Source organism: Dipodomys merriami, unplaced genomic scaffold, assembly GCF_024711535.1.
Source record: "Dipodomys merriami isolate MVZ:Mamm:240054 unplaced genomic scaffold, mDipMer1.0.p SCAF_14, whole genome shotgun sequence".
Taxonomy (NCBI): domain Eukaryota; kingdom Metazoa; phylum Chordata; class Mammalia; order Rodentia; family Heteromyidae; genus Dipodomys; species Dipodomys merriami.
The window spans coordinates 40,457,231-40,479,970 of NW_027202715.1; the positions used below are offsets into that span (position 1 = coordinate 40,457,231).

General features: G+C 41.8%; 1 protein-coding gene and 1 non-coding gene across 2 annotated transcripts in view; both read right to left on the reverse strand.

The window, feature by feature from the left end:
- LOC138826204 (inactive heparanase-2) overlaps positions 1 to 22,740 on the reverse strand; it is a 460,635-nt gene that overhangs the window by 15,227 nt on the left and 422,668 nt on the right. Inside the window, exons 10-11 of the mRNA XM_070021377.1 lie at positions 20,197 to 20,342; positions 11,463 to 11,609 (exon numbers count right to left, since the gene is read on the reverse strand). Of these exons, the coding sequence (XP_069877478.1) occupies positions 11,463 to 11,609; positions 20,197 to 20,342 (293 nt within the window). The remainder of the gene's footprint in view (positions 1 to 11,462; positions 11,610 to 20,196; positions 20,343 to 22,740) is intronic.
- LOC138826241 (U6 spliceosomal RNA) lies at positions 16,810 to 16,913 on the reverse strand. Its single transcript, XR_011371600.1, has one exon. It is a non-coding gene; the product is annotated as a U6 spliceosomal RNA (small nuclear RNA).

Genomic DNA, 22,740 nt, shown 5'->3' on the forward strand with positions numbered 1-22,740 from the left:
AAGGGCCATTTCTTCTCATTCTACAGGAACTGCCTGCATATTTGGCTTCCCTGCCCCTCAGTGTAGAATCAACTGTTCAGAAACACGTTAGCTATTCCCTAAAGAACTCATTTACGAGTGTCTGGGTAGGGATCCCTGCCTGCAAAAAGGGTCCCCAAGTGAAGAGGGCCAGGGACAGGAGACTACAGCCTTGACAGACAGCTAGGCAGAAAGTTTCCAGCTGCTGAGAATGAGCTGGACGAAAATAGATGCTGGAGCTGAGAACAAATGGAAAACTCTCAGAACCTAACAGTGAAAACCTTGGATTTCTAAACATTTTGGTTTAAGATGTCAAGTCACTATAAAATATAAAAGCATTTTATAATCCTCTAATCTGCACAGTGATCTGTGCATTACTAATCGGGGAATTAAAACAAAACAAACAATACAGCCTTTGGGCACCCAGCCCTCATCCTTCCACTCAGCCATAGAAAATTCCCAGGGGCTTCTGGCATGTTCACACCTTCGGCAAAATGGCATGGCGCTTGGATGGAGAATTTAATCTGGAGGAAATCAAAGATGCGAATCATCTGGGACCTCGTTCCCGCAGGTTACAGAGGGGACAATGGTTTTCAACCTTGGCCACATATTGGAATCACCCTGGGAGCTTTAAAGAACACTGATGCCTGGGTCTCAGCCCAGAGATTTGGGTTTAATTGGTCTGGGGTGTGGTGTGGGCATTGGGGTATTAACCCCCCCTCCCAGGTTATTCAAAGTGCAGCCAAGGTTGAACAGCATGGGTGGAAAAGGAGTGGAAATATGTTTGCAGCTGGGGGTGGAAAGGAATCAAATAACTTCCTAACCATCCTGTTCTGAATTCACATTATGCTTGAAGTAACCACGACGGGAGGCCACAATTTTGTCTTTTTTTTTTCTTTAACACAGAAGAAAATGTGAATGTTTCAAAGGCTTTTTGTTGTTGTTGTGGAGGTGACCGAGTGAATGTTTTGGCTGGAGCCCTGCTCACGTGTGGTGGGATGGATACACTCCTCCACACGTGTACCAGGAAGGCAAATGGGGCCACACGTCCCAGGATGAAGGAAGCACCCAATCAGGTGAAGCATTCGTCTGGTTAACAAACTCTTAAGTTTAACACCAAAAAGAAACTCTAATAACAACAGATGCTGGAGGGTATGTGGACATAAGGTTCCCTTACTGCATTGTTGGTGGGAGTGTAAACTTGTTCAACCACTTTGGAAAGTAGTATGGAGGTTCCTCAAAAGACTCCACATAGAGCTCCCCTATAACCCAGCAATCCCACTTTGGGCATTTACCCAAATGTTCACAAACAAGACCACACTAAAGCTACCAGCACGACTATGTTTATTGCAGCCTTATTTACCATAGCTAAGATATGGAACCAACCCAGATGCCCCTCAGTAGGTGAATGGATCAAGAAAATGTGGTATATATACACAATGGAATTCTATGCCTCTATCAGAAAGAATGACATTGCCCCATTTGTTAGGAAATGGAAAGACTTGGAAAAAATTATATTAAATGAAATAAGCCAGGCCCAAAGAAACAGGTCCCATGGTTTCCCTTATTTGCAATAACTAGTATATGTCTGAGTCAAGCAGAAAAGGTCAGTTAAGTTGATGTTAGGGAAATGAACCCTAAGATATGTATTCAAATGTTTTTTTTCTTTCATGCAATTGTTTCTAACACATTTATAAGATTATTTCTTTGTTGCTTTGTATGTCCCTCCCCCACGGTATAACCCCTGCTTTCACTGTATTTGATGTTGTTATAATTTGTGGAAGGGAAGGGAAAAAACAAATTGTTTAAATAGGGATACAGGTGGACCCATTGCAACAATGAGATGTACAAGTCGTTATGTTGAAAACGAACTTTACAACTTTGGTGTGGGGTGGGGGTGGGGGGTGGGGGGAAGGATTTGGTGGGGCCAGGGGAGGATGGGAAGGGATGGGAAGGGGAAACAAAGGAGGAGGCTACAATGCTTGATAAGAATTGTACTCATTATCTTGCCCATGTAATTGTAACCCCTCTGTACAGTATTTTCACAATAAAAAAATAATAATACTAAATAAAAAAAGAAACTACTAAAACATAAAAGTCCTTTAGATTATTTCACCCAAGTCCTGGACTGAGGCATAGAGCCTCTTGAAGGAATGGTTAGGAATGTTTCTTTCATTCAGTGGACTCTGTGTGTGTGTGTGTGTGTGTGTGTGTGTGTGTGTGTGTAGGTTTGTACATATACCTCTACAAACATACCTATACTTATCTATCTATCTACATACACACCTATATACCTATATCTATATATCTACACAAACTTACATATATGTTTGCATATATATTACTTATACAATATCATAAATGCCATCACAGATGCTATCTCCTTGTGAGCAGTAGAGTACCTTCAAATGAGCATAAGGGTTAACAGGATCTGAATACTTCTAAGTTCTTGTACTGCATGAATTAAAAAAAAATTCATTCTCTATATATTTACCCCTTTCTTCTTTCCTACGGACTACCTCTGAATCTGAAGGATAAGCATATATAGATGTATGTATTTATAAAACATATATATTTTTATTCCTGTTTCTTACAGTGTCTATTGCAGACTTTCTGAACTGGAACTTGAACTTGAATGTTAGTGTTCAAAGTAAGTACCACTTTCCTGTTCACTCACAGCCAGCTCGTAAATCTCTCCAGTCCCAGGCACCTCTCTTACAGCTTGGCTGTGCTCCGGAGGGGCTCCGTGTGGCCTCTCTAAGGGGCTGCAGCTGATGGAGTTGTGTCTGTCACAGCAGGACTTTTTCCTCCAGAAAAGAGGTCTTCGTGCTAGGTTTGGCTTTTTAAACAGAATCCCGTTTCCCCCTCAACTGTTTCAAAGCCAACACCTGAAGCCCTGTGTAGGTTAGCAGATTTTTCACACAATCTAAACATGAGCATCGCACCACTTCTCCAAATGGACTGAGGAAAAAAACAGAGGCCTGGGCATGTAGCTCAGAGGTAGGATGGTTGCCTTTTGCCCAAGGGCCTAGTTCTACCCCAAGAACCTCTGAAGGAAAAAAGAAAGAAAAATATTAATAAAATGACAAAAGAAACTAGAAGAAAAGAGAGATTCATATTTGTCTGATTTCAGGGATATAAATGTTGGGAGGAGAATGATAGGAGGAGTGATATTGGTTATGATGCATTATAGTTACAAATTGGTGTGTTGAATTGAAACCCTTTTGTACAACTACTTAAAGATAATAAAAAAAGAAATATAAGTGTATATATGTATACAGTGGAAGAAACCACAGAGCAAAATATTTCACTATTAGAAAGGGAGCACCTTTCAGGTCAAGATAATTCTCTAGTAATGAAATTGTGCAAAAGTAGCAAATAAACCACAGAAAATATCTCAAAATGGTAGGCAATAAAGGAAGAGATTGTCTTATATTAATGATCAAATTTATAAACCATTTCCAAGACAGACTAACATTTCTGTAGGGAAACAAGTAAAAGGAAATCCAAAACAGCAGTAGTCAGAGACCCAAAAACTTGTCTCATTCCCAAAGGATTTTAATTAAAATAAGAATATCAGTTTTCATTATATGGTTAGCAAAGATATAAAACTGTTACTATACTGTATTGGTGAGGTGAATAATAATAAAATGTTCACATTTCCTACATTCCCCCCCCCACCTCATACAATTTGAGGTAAGCAAATTAGAAAGTGAGCTAAGATCCTATAACTTGATGGATTCCATGGTGATCAGGAAGCCCTCAGGAGTGAGTTGGAAAGTAGACTATATGAGGAATGGTGGAAGGATTAGTTTGAAGTCTAGAACTCCAAGGGGACATGTACTGAAAAAATGATTGTAAAGCAGATTTTTCCCAAAGCAAGGGTAGAAATGGCAAGGAAACATCCTTTGGCTGCATAAAAGAAGGACCGTTTCTACAATCAGAGCTGTCCAGTCCTAGTGTGAGCCAGCTCAGGAGCAAAGCTGTCTTACCCAACAGAAGCTGAAAGGCTTTTTGGCAAGGTTGTTAGCAGAAGAGACTTCTTGACCCGTTCAAAAGCCTTTGAAATTCTTCCTCTTAGAAGTCATCTTTTAATAATTATAGAATTTTCACAGGGAGGTTTATTCTTAAAAAGGAAACTAATTAGAATGATCCCAGACAAGTGAAGATAATAGCAATCTAGGAGTACATCTGGTTGACCATAATTCAAAAAACCCAAGTTCCAAATGCTATCAGAAATGTAATTCAAATGCTCAGATGTCTTGAGTCTGTTGGGTGAGATGATCTAAGGGCCCATTGATTACACTTCTCTTACCATGTCTGTCAGTTTCCACAAAGCATATGTGGTGTTTCTCTTTTTATTCCTTTCCTTTATTGTCCTTCCCATCCCTACCCTTCGCTACCTTTTCCCCCACTTTTCCTACCTTTACGTTCCCCTCCCTTTCCTTTCTGTTCCACTCCATTTTATTTTCTACATTATCTTTAAGTAGTTTCACAAGGGGGTTTCAATTTAACATGTCAGTTTGTAAATTATTGGGCTTGTTGATCAGCGTCACTTATTTCATCATCATTCTTTCCCATCTCTTCCAACCCCATCGATTCTCTCAACTTATCTGGCTCCATGTTCACATGTATACATTGAACATTATGACTGCATTTTCCCATTCTTCCTTTCTCCATTTGTCTATCCCTTTCCTTTTAGCCTCCCCCTGCCACTCCAACACAGGTTCTAGCTTACTAGTATTCCTTTGGTTAAACTATAAGTTCGTTGGTTAACAAAAATTACACTATTGTGATCTTCTATACTTTAGTCACTGTGTTTGCATATATATGCCTGTGACCCTGTATATGTTTTCATATATATTTATAATTTAGATCTAACCCTTAGTGAGGAAGGGTTTGATATGGTGAGTTAGGTGGTAGCCAGTTTTGATCTCAGGACTTTTCACAACTGTCAAGCTCTGAACCTAGGGATGGAATGTCACCATAAAGTCTATTCCAACAGAGACATGAAGATAGTTTTGAATTCTTATCACCAGGAAATTACCTGAGTATTTTCAGAATCATTTTGTTTGGCTAACATCAGATCATAGCTCTCTAACAGCCCAAAGGTAGATGCCAATACTTTTCTTTGATATAGAATTTAATGAGTATGAAAATCAAAGGAAAATTTATGTCTCACAGAGATGGGAAAAATGAGTAGCATGTGGAAAAAGAAGGGGAAAAGATGTTCTAGATTCTTGGATCACAGGGGTCTTGAGATTCTTTCAGCTGAAGTCATGGTGGGTGAGTGAGAGAAACGTTTAAACATTAATGTGGAACCTGTGAGTCCCAAAGCAGAACTAGTCTGCTTGTCTATCAGAGTATCACCCACAGACTGCTTCCTGTTAGATATTGATGTCTAATAAGAGAAATGGGGGTCTCTAAGGGCAGAAAACGTGGAGTTCCCTCACCACCAGTTTTGTTCTTAAACATTCTGATAAGCTCTTAGAGATCAAATGGTGACAGGGCCTCTTAGGAAGAGCAAGGAATGTTTCAATTAGAAACACCCACGCTGAACTTTGCAATCAGATTTTTCCTTTAATTTGACTATTTGCAGTTCTGGATAACTACAGTTACCAGCTGACCATCCTTTTAAATTCCTAGCCAGATTAACTGTCACTACAAGTTAGGTGGCTGAAGAGAAGTTATGCATGGCACAAAATTGGATCTCAATAAAACTTAGTGAATGGATGAAGAACCATGATTCTAGTCTTGTGGGGAAGCCTTCCCCGTTGGTGTCTTTCCTTTAAAAATATGTCTTTAAGAGCAGATCCAGTTCAATGGAGGAGACTGGCAGTGTCTGAGTGTATGGAGTTAGAATATAATTAGTGAGATTAGTTTGTATAGACCATAAGTGGAACTAACATAAGTCATTCCTGATCTTTAATGGTCTTTTTATATAAGAGAATAGAAGAAGCAGAAGGGAAGCCCTTCATTTTGCTGAGAAAAAAAAAGGTTTGCTCTTCCTAAGAATTCTACCACTTGAGGAGAGTTTTAGAAGCAGTTCAGAGAGAATGTCTAAGGATGGTCTGAAACTAGGACTTATGAAGAAAAATTTAATAGAATAAGGAGGAATTTGCCCCAAGTAGAGAGCTGTTGGGTAACCTAATAATTTTCAAACATGTTCTTTCTTAAGAGGAAATGATCCCAGGCTGTATACAGAGTTCAGTTGTCCATGCTGTATTTTCTGTACTCTGCAGTTATAATTTTATACTACTGGACTTTTAGGACACCATCAAGGGCAGCGTTCTCAATTAGGAGTCATGTAAACTAGGTATGAGGTTCCTCCTGGGCTCAGCACTTACTGGTGTGTGACACTCACACAAGCCACTTCAAGGTCCAAGACTGTTTCTTTAACTTGACCGTGGTACATGGAGTATGTAAAGGGGAGGGCAATAGTTCTTTCAAGTGCTTCTATGGTGGTGTTCTGAAGGTTTAGTGAGACCATGGCTACTTAAATGATTGTAGTCGGCCCCAGTGTTACCATAAAATTGAGTGTTCACACAGTGGCCACTCCTTTCCCCAAGGTCTTTAAACATTGGACATCCTTTGGTCCAGACAGCTTAGTCACAGGCTAAATGAGGGCAAGAGACAGACCAGATCACCTCAAAAATGTCATTCCACCCCAGAATTCTTAGCATCTGCCAGTTCCCTCAGGCCAGGATGTTACAACAGTCAGTGCGATGAAAGTTGTTTCCTTCTTCTCTAAGTTTAGGATTATTTCCCCTCTTAATAGAATTGAAGACACAGAATAGCAGCTTAGGATCTGGCCTGTCATGTTTTCTGATTTTGGCTTTTACCTGTACAGGTAAGCCCTCTTATTTTTGGATATAAGTTGGCTTTTTTTTTTTTTTAAAGCTCAACTTCATGTTGTTTCTGTTTGCTGAGAGATATAAGAGATAGACATCAGGTAGAACCAGTTCCCTATAGGAAAATGTACCTTCATTTGTGATCACATGAGGTCATGGGCTGCTTGCCTCCAAGTTTCTCCTCTTTTCTGATTTACCCAGAATGGGGCCATTGTCCCTGGTGTGAACGGGGCTGTCTTCCAGAAAGCTGTGAAATCAGGACAGGGAGGAACCCACAGCTGGGGATTTTTTTTTCTGGGGAAAAACTAGCCTTCATTACTACTATTTGCTCTTATAACAGTCTTTGTGTGGTCCTTTAGTGGCTTGAAGAAGCTACTTTGCTGGTGTCCACAGAGACCACAGTCTGTGCGTCGTGGGGACAGTGGGGAATAGAAGGGAAAGATAGAACTTCAGAGATGGATGGCAAGTGGTACTCTCCTACTTGGCCTCCCACTGAGTGAAAAATCAGAGCACTTCTGGAACGTTGCCCCTCTTCTCACTAACAAGCTCCATGAGAAAGTATGTTCATCAGACCAGGTGACCCTGAAGAAAATGAGCTTGTTTTGAGGTGAAACTGGTCTTCTTTTAAATTGAACTCTTTTTTCTCCCTGTCATTCTGAATCTTCTAGACTTGGATGTAGTCCTAGTAGTATCTGAAGAAAGTCTTCATGTTACCTTAATTTTCTTCTCTGAACTAAATCTCCCATTCCCTCTGGGGATCTCTTGAAGAATGTATATTCCACATACAGAACATCCTTTAATTGCAGACAGTGAAGCTTCTAAAACTTCTACCCAACAGAGTAAAGAGTACCCTCCTCTTTCTGGTTCCTAGAACGAGACATTCTACAATGAGTACTATAATCTCTTATACAAGGAATTGAGACGTGTGGGGGGGTGGGGTGGTGGTCTTGGGATTGGTTTGCCATGAAATTGAAAGCAGGAGACTTCACCCTGAACTTAGCTGCCCAGAAAGTGTCTGATTAGTAGCCACCCAGTGCTTCCTATGTGAGAGCTGACATACAGGTTCTAGGTTCACGTGAAGATACCCTTTCTTTCTGAAATTCGAATTCTCCAGCCTTAACGGCAATTATATGAGAATGAGAATCATCCATGTTCTCAATCCTCTCTCCTGAAACACAAGATAGAAATGCCTAACTGATGGCTTGAATGTAACATGGGCTGGCTTTATATCATCTTCCTCCAGATAGAAATAATTACATGTTTCCTTGCCTCCAGAACTTTCCATCCTCTTCTAAACTAATATGGCTTCAGTCGGTAGCAGGGAACACAGAATCTGGCCCCACAAGCTTATTTTAAAAAAGAAAAAGAAAAAGACAGCAAAGACTGAAATGGCTTCTCGAGTTTCCTTTCATCGTTTTCGGCATAGTCTGCTTCAGTAACACCACACACTTCCTGGGAGGCCCCAGCCAGAACCATACAGGGTTCTGGTTCTGCGTAGTTGGTGGGCAGAGCACATGGCATGGTTTCTAACATGTACCTGATAGTCCCTTACTGGCAGCTTATAGTCCAAGATGGCATAGGACAGGATGAGAAGAACTAGGGTATAGAACAGAAAAGGTGACAGATTAGGAGTGGCTTATAGGATAAGAGAGGAGTCATGAATTTTGGGCCCAATGTTTCACAGTGAATTAGTGGTGCAATTAGGTTCTAGAGCCTAGTTGTCTTTACCTCCAATCCCAAATTCTCTAATACAACTTGCATGTATGTGGATGCATGGGCATGTGGGATTTTCATGTGGAGAAGGCTTTGTTTCATCTGCATATTATTACTTGATTCTTACAAGAATCTGAGCTTAGATTGCACAGATAAGTGGCAGCATCTGGAGCTACATTCTGGCCTTCTGATTCTAGCCCCATGGTCCCCCTGACTGCGGGGCAGTACTTGTTGATCTCAGTGGGTTTTCACCAAAGATCTTCTTTAGGATTCCAGTGGAATGAAGCTCCCTTTGTCCTTGTCCTTCTTCTACACTCATAACAAAGTTTTAACACAATCCTCACTAATCCACTGACAAGATAAAGTACAGGGCAGCAAAGGTGAACATCCACTCAGCTCACCCATAGCCCGTGAGGCTCAGTCACTTGGGGCACCTTGGTAAGTCAAGGCCTTGATATGGCAGGTTACAGTAGCAGGGGAATAACATGGTAGACAGCAATAGGGCTGGGATAAATAGGTTGGAGTCTATACAATTGGTTGTTGGGGAAATTAGCTCATAAAAGATGCTGCCCTTTAACTACCATTTTCTCCTGCACCACAGTTTAATTTTTTCTAATTCTCAGCATGCCTATCGATTGTAATTTTAACACATATCTTGCTAAAGCATTATCTTAAAAAAATCTGAAGTGAATCTTCTTTTAAACAGCATTCGTAGTGAGACTGACTGATACCCTTTCCTCAACTGGCTAGTGTTTTCAGTTGAGGAAAAAGAGGGCAGTCGGCATTTATTGAGCATTTACTATGTATCAGGAACTTTCCATGGATGACCTCAATTCATTTGCTCCACATGAGAGGAAACTGAGGCTTTTAGGGGAGTGGCACACACTTTCTCTTGTGCACAGTGCAGACTGACGTCTTGGGTCTATTGGGTTAAAGTATTTGGCTAGTCCCCTCCCATAGTTCACATGGTCTTCCTGGTACTGGATAGATAGGCCTAGGTTCTAAGATCTTTGTATTTAGGGGATCTTAACTTGTCACATCACTGCTGAGGAGTCAGTGATTTTGTTGCCCGAAATGACTTTGCAGATCGATATTGAATGGTGTTGGGAGACTTAAATGCACTCGTGGCCATCCAGAAACCAGACCCATGATGAGTATTTTAGGGTTGCCAGGGTCCTTGCCAAATACACAGACTTCTGCAGATGTGGAAACTGAGGCCAAGGGATTAGGATTATAGGATTTGCCTGGACCACACAATTATTTCGTGGTGAAGCTGGGACTAGAACTACGTTTCCTGCCTCAAATGGAGGCTGGGAATTCAGCATATGAGTTGCAAATGATGGGAAGGCAGAGAGAAAGCAGAGAACATATTCCAAAGGGTCCTGCTGATACAGATAGGATTGGGAAGAAAGAAAAAGTAGAAGCCAAGAATGTAGGCAGCACGAAGACGCATGTTAAAATACAGATCTAGGGTGGGCTAAAGAGACGCAGTAAGTGACTTCCCAGATGGGTTTGTCCCCATTGCACATACAGTTGGGAGCCAAATGCAAGCCACCAAGGTTGCAGTGAAACAGTGAACAATTATAGCACAAATATTTGCGGGCAGCTGTGGGAGTGCAAGCCACCTGCTCCAAGTTTACAGCTTTGTTAAACTTGGTAAACATTAAAAATGGAACGGGAACGCCCCCAGTCTGCAGAGCATCCCCTACCCTTCCTGAGAGGCCTTGCTCGGGGAGCTGGTGGCCTTGCCCTTGACCAGGTCTTTCTCCCTGCTGCTGAGAGCTGCTTTCTTTGGTACATCAGTGCTGCCGATAGTTTCTAGGAGAGATGGAGGGAGAGAAGGGAGCATCACAGAGTGATGCATTTAACTTTTGGAGGGGCCGCAGAGCCTCTAGCATTTGGCTTCCTTCCTGCTGTTCAGATGGAGAAGCTGAGACCAAGTGGCAGATATACCCAAGGGCAGCACTGACACCTTTTTAAAAAGTTTTGGTCTAAGACCGAGACTCGAATTGGGTACCTGATGCTTTTGTTCAATGGCTAGTGCTTAACCAACTGAACCATGTCTCAAACCACCTCCCACACCTTCTTTTTTAAAAAAAAATACGTCTTGGGGCTTGAATTTAGGGCCCTGTGTTCTTACTTAGCTTTTTCCACTCAAGGCTAGTGTTCTACCGCTTGAGCCATACCTCCAGTTCTGGCTTTTTGGTAGTTCGTTGGAGATAAAGTGTCTCATGGACTTTTTTTTGCCTGAGTTGGCTTTGAACTGGGGTCCTCAGATCTCAGCCTCTTGAGTAGTTAGAATTAATGGCCTGAGTGACTGGCACTTGGCTTCAGAACTGACTCTTGACCTCTGAACTTTTGATCCTTTCTTCTGGTGCTTCCTCCTCTAAAGCTCATGAAGTGTGTAGATGGTGAAGAATAAATAAGAGTCACAACATGACAGAATGTGACAGCAGGTGAGGACAAGGGGCTCAACTGCCAAAATTTGTGGCTGTTCCATGAACAAGGGCACTGTTGGCATTTAGCGAGAAAGTTCTCAAGGTTTCTAAATAGCTTGCAATGTCATAATCCAGCATAATGAAGAGCTGTCTTGCTCAAATTCCAAGAGTACTCTCTCCTTGAGAAATATTTTGCCCATCATTTGACCTTACAGTTGTGGAATCTAAACAAGGGGATCGAGAGGGGTTTGGCCAGGGTCCCAGTGTGAATCTGAAGTGCCCTCACTGCAGATCACCCTGTTCTACTTCAGCCCACTGAGCTCGAGAGTGAATTAGTAGCTAGCAATGGTGGTATGGTGGCTTCAGTAGAAGGTGACTCTCATTACCTCCTTGCTGAGGTCCTGTGCACTTGCTGCTAAGCTAGGTCCAGGCCAGCACTTACTTGGACTTCAGGCCCTCCTGTCCATAGGGCTGCAGCAGATACTGGTGCACAAGCTTGTCCCTGAGTGTCCCAGCCAGTTTGATTTTCTTTCTTGATCGATGTAGGTTGATAATAAAAAGTGTAATGGACCCACGCACATAGTTATGGCTGAGATGGAGAGAGAGAGAGAAAGGAAAAGATGGGAACAAAACGGTTAGTTAGATGCTCCTAAATAATTTATAGGCTGTCTAAAACAGGACCACCCCAGAAAAGAATACTTGTTTTATGGATGTTGGCCACAATAGGCCTTCAAGACAGGAAAGTCTTGTTACTGTGGTTTCCTGAAAAGAAGAAATCCACTTCCCACCAATTTCTTTAGGTTTTGTTTAAATTTATTGTATTGATTTTTTTAAAGCAAATATAATGCATATAGTTTTCTGAGTATGGAAGTAAAACATAATGATTGCCAAAAACAAAACCCATCCACCAAAAATGAAAATAGAAAAAAAGTACAGGGAAACAGAAAGAAAGAAAGAAAATTTCCTATACTCATAGCATCTTTAGATAGGATAACATTTTGGAAAACATCCACTATTTTTTAGTTATTAATTTAATAAACATGTATTAAGTACTTTGACACATGCTAATATATCAGTTTTTATATAATTGGGATCACGTTATTCATACAGCTTTTTTCTGTTAATGAGCATCTAATGAGCATATCCTCGTGTTATAATAGATTCTTTGTCTTCTAGAAGAATGCTAAGGTTTTCAATTGTGGGAGGATAGCATCATTTGTTTAGCCAATCATCTTCTTGCACAGAATCATGTTGCTTTACAATGTTTTTACCATTGTCAATTGTCATGAAAGGTCTCATTGTACATAAACACTTTTTTGCATTTTTTGATTATTTTTACATTCTTTTTTTTTTTTTTTGTTGGTCATGGGGCTTGAACTCTGGGCCTGGGCGCTGTCCCTGCACTCTTCAGCTCAAGGCGAGCGCTCTACTGCTTGAGCCACAGCGCCATTCTTTTTTGAGGCAGGGTATCACTATACAGCCAAGGTTGGCCTTAAACTTGTGATCCTCTGTCTCAGCCTCCACAGTGTTGGATTTCAGAAGGGTATCACTATGCCCATTTTACATGATGATGCTTTTTGATGGATAAAGATCCAGAAGTTGGAATCATTAGGCCAAGTGGAATGTAAATTGCATGATGCCTCATTAAGTTTTTAAGTTTGTTCCCCATGGTACCTCCTCCCTGTGAGAAGATTTGATGTCCTTGCTCTGATGAACTCCAAAATGATCCCATGATTTTCCTTATCCAATGAAATATGAGTAGAACTATTAAGACTTCTGGGTAGAGGCTTTAGGAACCAGCCCATGCTTTGCCATGTTTTGTTTTCTTCTGCTAGGAGACTGATGAGTTATTTTCTGTTGTTGTTTGTTACATTGCTTTTTATTTTCCCTTCCAGAGATAGTGAAATCTTGCTGCCTTAGCTTCCCTGGTGCTAGCATTATAGGTGTGTACCACCTCATCTGGTCTCACAATATTTTCAATGGAGGCTATACTATTGCCATGAATACAGAGTAGAGCTTCAGCTGAGGTTCGTTGGGCAATTAGTGTGAATGAGAAATAAGTTCTGTTTTTTGGGTGCTACAGAGTTTGGGTGATTCTTTGTTATCACAGTGTAGCTCATTGATCCTGGCATACACATTTTAAAAAATATTGATATCAACTCTCTAGAAAGTTTCTAGCAGTTTGCTTCCGCCAGCTCTGTACAATTACACTCTTTGCCTCGTACCTGCAAGAATATCAGATACTAATCTTTTAAAATAACCTGTCAACCTTGGAGGTAAATGTGGGCTATGAATGTTGTATTAATTTGTGTGTTTTTTAAAAATTCACATTAGGATACAGCATTTTTTCATTTGCCCACTTTGTTCCATCAACTCTTTTGTAAACACTATCATATCCTTTGCCTATTTTTAATTGATTTATTAAAACTATTTATTTATGAAAGATAGCAATCCTTTGTATACATGTGTTACAAAATTCCCCATTTTCTTTGGCTGTTTCACTTTGATGGCAGTGTATTCTGATGCCGAACAGGTTTTGGAGACAAATTTATTTATCACTTTTTTGATTCCTGCTTTGGCTGTTTTACCTCAAAGCATAACACTCGTCACCATTTTGGAACCATTTAAAACCAGCACAGGATGTCCAGAACCCTGGGAGAACTATATGCCTACATGCAAGAGCTTTTTCAGTGTGTATCCACAAAACTATAATGATTTCCTTCACTCTGTAGGAAAGACTTTGTTTCTAAAGGGTCCCTTAGGGCCCCATCTGGATGAGTTAATGAGAGGAAACAGAAAAAAAAATGACCCAGCCCAACCTTCAAAGGAGAGGTTCGGAGAAACTCCAAGTCGACTTTGCCCAGAGGAAAACATCACTCCTTGCAGACACTGTCCCTTGAACCCTGAGTCACTCAACCCTGCTTCTAAAGGTGCTAATTAAGAGTTGAACAGCCAAGGGCAGGTCAGTATGATAACTTGGGATTAAAAAAAAAGAAGCACAGTTTCCAGGGCGCTTCCTGGAAGAGATTACAGTTCAGTTGGCCAATGAGTTGGGTTTGAACTAGTTTTGTAGTGCCACCATGGAGAAGAAGAAGAGGAGGAGGGGGAAGACAAAGAAGTGGAGGAAAAGAGGAGGAGGAGGAGGAGGGGAGGAGGAGGGGTGGAGGAGCGGGAGGAGGAGGAGGAGGAGACCCTCATCCTACTGGTTGTATGTCAGATGACTTTTCTTGTGTCTATGGGAGGGTTTGTTATTCAAAGCTTTTTGGATGCCTGCATTTCTGTTCTGATAAAGTATTAAATGGCTCCCCTCTGTAGTCCCTCTTAATCTCCTGCAGCATATGAATTTGCTTTTGTAGCCAAATGAGTCAGAAGAGGATAGAAATGGATTCGAGCAGATTTGTGTCACCAGAGCGCTGAAGAAAGATGTTGGCAAGCCTGTGTTGGTGCTGATCATCACTGGAGAAGAACACCAAGTAAACCCCATGGGTAGGCTTTCTGCCTAGCTTGGCTATGTGCAATGGAGGAGGTCACCATTATATACTCTAAGCTTCCATATGTAAACTAAATAGGCATGGGCAGGTGCCCATTCAAACTGCAGTAATCTTTTGGAAATGACGGTATCACACAACACTCTCAAAGGCCAGTGAAGGATAGAGAGAGAGAGAGAGGGGGGGGAGGGAGAGGGAGGGAGAGGGAGGGAGAGGGAGGGAGAGGGAGGGAGAGAGAGAGCGCCATGTGCTTGCATTTATGAGTTTTTTCCCTCCACAGAGCTGGGGCAGAATGAGCCCGTGGAGACGCAGGAAAGAAGGGTGGGATGTGGGGAAGTATTAGGTGAGAGTGAGACCTGAAGTCACAGTATTGCTATGGGGAAAGCCAGCCTTCCAAGCTGTTTGGCAGTGGTCTGATTTCCATTGACTCAGTTCTCCTGGGAGATACAAACCAGGACAGCCCAGGGACTTGTGCTCACAGCCTCTCTGGGAATTCACAGAGCCTCCTCAGGTAGAAATTGGCACTGAAGGCTGCATCCGCCATCTCCTCTGCCCTGCTTGGCAGATGGGCAAGGACATGAAGCAGAGGCCTTTGGCTGAGAAGACACGTTCTTGGCTAGGGATCCCAGCATCAACCTGAGCGTACTGTGTTCAGAATCCAGATTCCTGAAGAATGTTGATTCTCTGTCCACAGAGAAGTACTCCTGGAGGAATATCTGTTCCCTAAGAAAATGGTGTTTGAAGGCTTGGTCAGCCACTTTTGGCTCTTGGTGGGGTCAAATCCCTGTGGCTTTTGGTTATCTTCCTGAAGTTCCCTTTGTGAAGCAAAGCTATACTGCTATCTTAGTCTATGTCTCTGTCATGGTGAGACTTTCTCACCAGCTGCCAATCTATGTATCTGGAGTTCATCTTTTCTGGCTGTTTTCTCCCTGCTTGACATCTTCTCTCTGTTGTTATAGGAGGAGGAAGTGAGTCAGAGCGAAGAGGCTGGAATGAGAATACCCTAAATATGAGAGGTGGGACATGGATATGGAAGGTACATCTTGAGTTCCAGATAGAAAACAGTCATGTTCTAGAAACATCTCCAGTGGAGGCTGGGAGTCTGGGAAAAGAAAGGGAGGATGGTATGTCACAGTTCATGACCAATTCCAGTGAAAGTCAAAGTGCTTGAAAATTCAGTTGGTCCATTGTCTCCATAATCAAATTCAAAGGGTTGGAGTTTGGTAAAAGTCAGGCTCTGTTTTGCCAAATGTTTTTTCTTTTTCTTCTCTCTCTTAATTTCAAAGCCCCTGTGTATTTTGAGGGAAATTTAATCCACATGTTTCTGATTCATTTACACTTAACTCATCAAAATATTGTTTTGTAAGAGTCATTTGATGTCCAAGAAGCCTCAGGAACCATTTTTATGAGCCTTAAAAAAAATAACTCCTCCTGAAAAACAGGAAGTCATGTTTTGCCAATAATAAACGAACTTGAACCCAACATGGCTCCATTTCATTTCAACACACACCAGGTTCCCACTGGTTCTGAATGTGGCTAAGGACTTCAACTTCACCCCCACACTGCACATTATCATAGCAGCATGGTCCAATCGATTGTTCTCTGGACAAGATCGAAGGTGAGAAATTTTAAGTCTTCCAGCATCATAACTGGTTAATTCCAGAACAGAAAGCAGAGAAGCACCTGCTGTTGGTGGCCTGAGTACCTAACACGTTCTTTTCAACCAGTCAGGAGAACTAGCTCTTCTAGGTTAGAAATGACCCACGATACAAAGACTGCCATAAGGGGCAGTGAAGAGATTTTCAGGGAGATCTGAAAAGGATCTGTGTTCAATAGAAAACAGGGCCAAATGACCTGTAAGAATTCTCTCCGAATGAAAAAAAATAATTGTTAGCATCATTAGTGTTGTTATTTGCACATAGGTGAGATAACAGAATTTTGGAAATGTAAGAAAATATCACAATATAAAAGCAGGTATCTGGCAAGCAGCTTGTTATGTAGCATGTGTTCAATACATATTGGATGCAGGAGCTGATGCTCTTTTTTTGTTTTTGTTTTTGTGCTAGTACTGGGGCTTGAACTCAGGACCTCTGTGCTCTTGCATGGCTTTTTCACTCAAGGCTGGCACTCTACCACCTGAGCTATGCTTCCACTGCTGGCTTTTTGCTGGTTAATTGGAGATAAGAGTCTCATGGACTTTCTGCATGAATTGGCTTCAAACCACAGTCCTCAGATCACTGCTTCCAGAGTAGCTAGGATTATAGTCATAAGCCACTGGTGTCCAGATGTTCCTTTGGCTTTGAATATGGAAAATGGCTTACAAATTTGTGTATCACCCTGTGCAGGGGCTATGTTGATCTTCTCTGTGTCATCCCAATTTTATTAACTGTACTTCCCAAACAGGCATCAATGGTTCTTTTCTTTTCCTTCCTTCCTTCCTTCCTTCCTTCCTTCCTTCCTTCCTTCCTTCCTTCCTTCCTTCCTTCCTTCCTTCCTTCCTTCCTTCCTTCCTTCCTTCCTTCCTTCCTTCCCTTTTCCATGTGTGTGTTGGGGCTTGAACTCAGGGCCTGGGCACCATCCCTAAGCTCAAGGTTAATGCTCTACCACTTTGAACCACATCTTCATTTCTGGATTTTTGGTAATTAGTTGGAGATCAGAGTCCCATGGACTTTCCTGTTCAGGCTGTCTTGCAGTGTGATCCTCAGATCTCAGCCTCCAGAGTAGCTAAGATGACAGGTGTGAGCCGCCAGCCCCCGCAACTGGAGTTGATATTTTAATGGTTACTTTCTTTGACTTATTTTATTAGTAAGTTTATGCTTTCTTCAGCCAGTCTTTGTTTTGATCGAGGGCATTTATTTTTAAACTACTGGTCAGGGCCAATTAGTATGACACTGACATTCCCACTTGGAGACGATTCCTTGACTTTGGCCTCTTTGGCCATGCATAATTTAAATGCATCAGCAGTGCTTCCTTATGGCTGCTGGGGAAGATGTGAGGCACAGACAGGCCATGGCTCCTAAGGCAGAGGCAGATGCGTTTGTCCTTTCGCCCATCTATCAGGGCACCTGCCCCCTGCAGGAAGGAGACTTGCAATCTTTGGATGAACCTTTTCTTTACAGATCTAATGAGAACCATTTTTCTTGTTAGGTTCATGTGTGACATGACCCAGCAGGGTAGTTCTTGTTTGGGAATCTTTCTATATTCTGAGCTGGAAGCCAACACATGTCATGTCCTATAACTGTTTTGCTAGGCTTCCAAGTATTGAGCTGTTAGCTTTTGGAGTGGGTTTATTACCCAAAACATGACTGAAATGGTTCTAATGATTGAAGACACAGGGCTGTGGTTTATGTATACCTAAAACACAGCGCAACAGGTGTGTATTTCAAGACTTCATTTGCCAGACATGACCAGTTTTCTGTCTACCTAGTCCATGATTTTGCAGCTTTGTGCCTCTTAGGAGGCAGATTTGCCCTTTGTTCTGTGTCTTCTTTAACATTTGTTGATTTCTGTTTGTTTTTTTTTTTTGGGGGGGAGAAGATTAGGAGTGGTGGGATGAGGGGTTAACACTGGGGCTTGAACTCAGGGCCTTGAGCTCTTCCTTGGCTTTTTTCACGTAAGGCTGGCTCTCTACCACTTGAGCCACACTCCACTTCCTGAGAGCTATTGGTTCCTTTAACTGGGAAAACAAAGTGATAGGAGGATGGATTGCTGCTCTGATTTTTCAGGTTTACTTCTTAGTTTTTTTTTCCTTCCTGAGTTTGGGCTCCTTAACGCTTTCTATCTTAATTTTTCTGGTTGTCTTCTCTACCTACTCTGCCTTAGCTTAAAGTCTCATGGTAGTGGATGGGAAAATGCCTACTCCCTTTGTAACACCTTCTGGTCTGGTGGATAGAACCATAGGTAGCCAAGAGAACGTAACTATAAACCAGTGGGACATCTTCATGCCCAACTTCTGCCTCCACTAGGGCATTTCTCTCTCAAACATTTACAGGATAATCTTCATGGCAGTTATTCTATTAGACCTAAAAAAATGAGTGAGACAATGGTGTCCTCAGAATATTAGTGACAACTTCCTATGACAATGTCACCCCAGGACCAGCACTGGGGTGAGTCCTCTGGGGATGATTCTCAAATCCTGCTAACTCTGTACAGTAACTAATATTTCTGCCTTGGGTCTCCAGCCAGTGGTAGAAAGCCCACAGACACTGTTTTCCACCCTGGAGAGAAGGTGCCAAGAGCAATTTTTCTCTTTTGAAGCCCAGGGTCCACCTTTTGGGTGGTTGTCTCAGGGCAGAGACAAGGAAGACAATGTTGCCTTGTGGTGATCAGATAATAATCAAACCATAAAACAGTCACTGTCTGTCAGGTAAGGGATTGAGCTTCCTGCTGAGCAAAAGGGATGTTGAAAACCTCTGGCCTCTACCCAAGCCAGCCTCCCCTCCTCTACAATAGGCACTTGTATCTACAGGCAAGACAAATGGCCCATGTCCCTGACCCCCCCGCTGCCCAGAGGGAGTCTTTGAAAATTCTTATCATGTAGAACTAACCAGCCTGGCTCCGGTCTCATCCAGGACAGAGAAAGGAGCATCTGGTGTAATCTGACCATGGCGGCATTTTTGTGTTTCCCCTCCCCCTCTGATCAGCTCAAATAGACCCAGGGTGGTGGTCTGGCAGGAAGCACTCCCTGCCCCCAGGTTTTCTCTTGCATTAAGAGCAAGAATTTTCCAAGGCAACTTCCTCCTGAACAGGAAGTGATGCGAGAAAAATATCTAGTGGGGCCAGGTAGTTTTGCATTAGGCCCAATTTTAAATATTTCCCTTATATAGCCTTGGTGGTTGAAAGTTTTTAATCTGCCAAACTTTATTTACGAAAAATTCCTCTTTTTTTTTGTAGTTGATTTTGTTAAAGACAATTCTAATGACAAGCAGTGTTTCAGGTCAAAAAGAGAAGGATAAGTTATGGATCATTATCTGTTTTCTTCCCGGCCTACACTTTCTTTTTCCTGCTCACACTTAAAGTAGCAGAGATGTTTGAAAAAACTGGCAACCACTCTCAAGTCAGCACGACTTGAACTTTCTTTGTGAGGGGGTCCTGGTTTGAGTGCACCAATCCCAGGACTTGAGTTCCAGGGGAGTAGTTGCAGCAAGCATCTTTGAAATGGAGAGTTATTTCCTCAAGCTCTGTGGGTGCCTCCTGGGGTGAGGCTTGGCCTGTTGCTTTGGCCCAGGCACAAGTCAACAAAACCAAAGGAGACAGAAAAAAAAAAAAGAAGGAAGGAAAAAAAATGCTGGTGGGCATTACGTCAACTGGCACGGAGAAAATGCCCAATAAAAATTTGTTGGATGAGTAAGTAAATGAACAAACAGCCTGTACTTAAAGAACCTTTTTACAAATGAATCCTGAGAAAAGTAAAAGCTATTTATCAGCACATGTGGAGAGCATGGTGATTTCAGAGGCGGTTTTCAGATCTGGGAGTGGGGCTCAAGCCATAGAGCACTGTCTAACAAGTGCGAGGCCCTGAGTTCAAACTCCAGTATAGCAAAAATTAAAAAAGAATTGAGAGGCAGGTCTTAAGGAAGGTTACTGAATAGAGGTTAAGTCATGAAGGAGTCCCCATGGGTATGAAATCCCAAGTGGGGCTGAAGCCCATCGGGGTGGCCCTCCTGTTCCTTCTCTGTGAAGACTTACTTGTGGTGGTTTGTGCAGTGTGCATAAATCCTTAGTTTGTCCCGGATGACTCGTCCTGGCCGTGGCTTCCGCTGGAGTCCTGCCACATGTACTGCCAGGACTTTGGGGCCAATCAGGCGCTTGTAAAGGAGAGAGAGCCAGTAGTCCTGAGGAGAAGAGAGAGGCGGAGAGTCAGGAAGGGAACATCACTTAGGTGTTCTGGAAAAGTGTGACAAAGATACAGGCCAGAAACCACATTCTACTGTGTATCACATGCTCCCCCAGTGGAGGGCTCACTCAGGGGCGATGATACGGGCGTGGGCACTGTCTCACGTGATGTGTTCTATGAACCCATCATAGGAGCCAAGGAGTGGGGAACCAGAGAAGCATACAAATAAATCCGTTTTTGCACAAATGAAACTTTCAGCTTTGTGTTTCCTATCACCTTGTTACCTTTACCTCCATGCTGGCTCAATGTTTCCTTTTAAGTATAGAATGGAAGGTTTCTAGCTCTCAGGCTTGCCCAAACATGACAATCTCCACATACTGTCACTGGAACTAATAAAGAGAGAGGGAGACTAAAGATCTCCCAGGATTCTCAGGTATGATCATAGAGCTAGAAAGGCAAATGTTGGGGTGCTAATTTTTGGTCATCCTCCATATTGTACAGTGAAAAAGATAATTCAAAACTAACGGAATATATTTTAGCAATTCTAGGTTCCATTTGTAACTGATTAATAAATTCTCATTCTATGCCCAAATGAATGTATCTGAGTGTACAAAAGCCTAGGGACCAGTTTCTGTTGGATTTGCCAGTATGGCATTCTGGTTTTGTATTTGATACACATGTAAACATTTCCATTTGCATTTCTATTGTGTAAGCTCTTACCATCAACTATGGGTTAATGAATTTGTAGCACAATATGTAGAATAATTCCTGTTTTCCCATACCCCACCTCTAATTCAGGAATCCAGTGAAATACTATTTACTGCCTACTCTTCAATGTTAAAGACACCAACCACATCTCTGCCTGAATCTTTCCAGGCAGGCATACCTCCTGATGATCTTTGTTTTTTCTCCTTGTGTGATCATTTAGAATATCAGCTGCCTAAAACTTTGTAGTGATTTGTGTAAATTACAACAAAATCTCAAAGCCCCTTTGCCACACATGTAGCTCTAAATCTTCCCTGAATACTCAACTGTTTATTTTAATTACTTTTAAGTCACCCAAAGTAGTTATTTAATATAGTCTAATATTTAAAATGTAATATGTTTAATCAGTGCCAATCACCTATGTCATTGGAAACGTTATTTGTTTAATGTACTCTCATTTGGTTATTATTTCTGTGTTTTATTGTTTTTGTAAAAGAATATTTATTGCTATTCTAAAGGTCATGTACAGAGGGGTTATAGTTACAATCAGATAAAGAGGACATTTCTTTTTGAACAATGTCATCTCTTCTCTCTTTCCCAGTTTTCTCCTCCCATCCCACCCACAAGTTATATAGTACATTTTCAACATAGTGCCTAGTGAGTACCATTCTTCGTTTGTTCACCCTTTGTCCCTCCATTTCTTTCCTTTCCTTTTCTTTTCTTTTTTGTCAGTCATGGGCTTGGCTCTTCAGCTCAAGGTGAGCACTCTACCTCTTGAGCCACAGCGCCACTTATGGTTTTCTAGTGTTTCATTGGAGATCAGAGTCTCACAGACGTTTCTGCCTGGGCTGGCTTTGAACTGTGATCCTCAGATCTCAGCCTCCTGAGTACCTAGGATTACAGGCGTGAGCCATGGGCGCCCGGCTGTCCCTCCATTTCTGTACCTCTCCTTACTCTCCCCATAGAAAAGAATGAACAAGGCAAAAGGAAAAGAAAAGAAAAACTGCAATGAAGGGAAAAAACCCTCTATCACACTCCAATGGAACTTCTGCCTTATTGATTTATAACTTTATGTTTATTTACTTATTTAAGCAATGCTAGGCTTTGAACTCAGGGCCTTGCATTTGCTAGTCAGGCACCCTACCTACCACTTGAGGCACACAGCCAGCCCAACATGTGTTTTAAAAAGTAACGAAAGTTTCAAATGTTGGATAACCTTAATGTTTATTATTACCCTGGTGTGGTATAATCCTTCCTCTGGTTAGGGATTATTTCTATTTTATAGATGTGAAAATGAATTCAGAATGTTCATAGATACAATTCAGGTCACAAAACTTTCAAGTGGTTAACTCATGAGAGCATGGAGGATTTGCTTTCAATGTCTGTACTAGTACTTCATTGGCTCTGAGAAGCAGGAAGTCACATTAGATAATGACACAGGCAGCTAAAAAGCAGGACATTTAGAGGTATGTAAGCTAGAAGGAACTCTTACTGCAATAAGGGAAGTTTCTGGGATTTAATGTCTGTTCCTACAATTCTCAGTGTAATTGGAAGACATAAAAGCTAAATGCACCTGTACTTCTTGAATTCCAATTCACAAGTTCTTTCCTTATCTTTTGTTCTACTGTCTTACGATAAATACTTGTGTTTTCTTTCTTTCTTCCTCCCTCCCTCTCTCTCTTTCTTTCTTT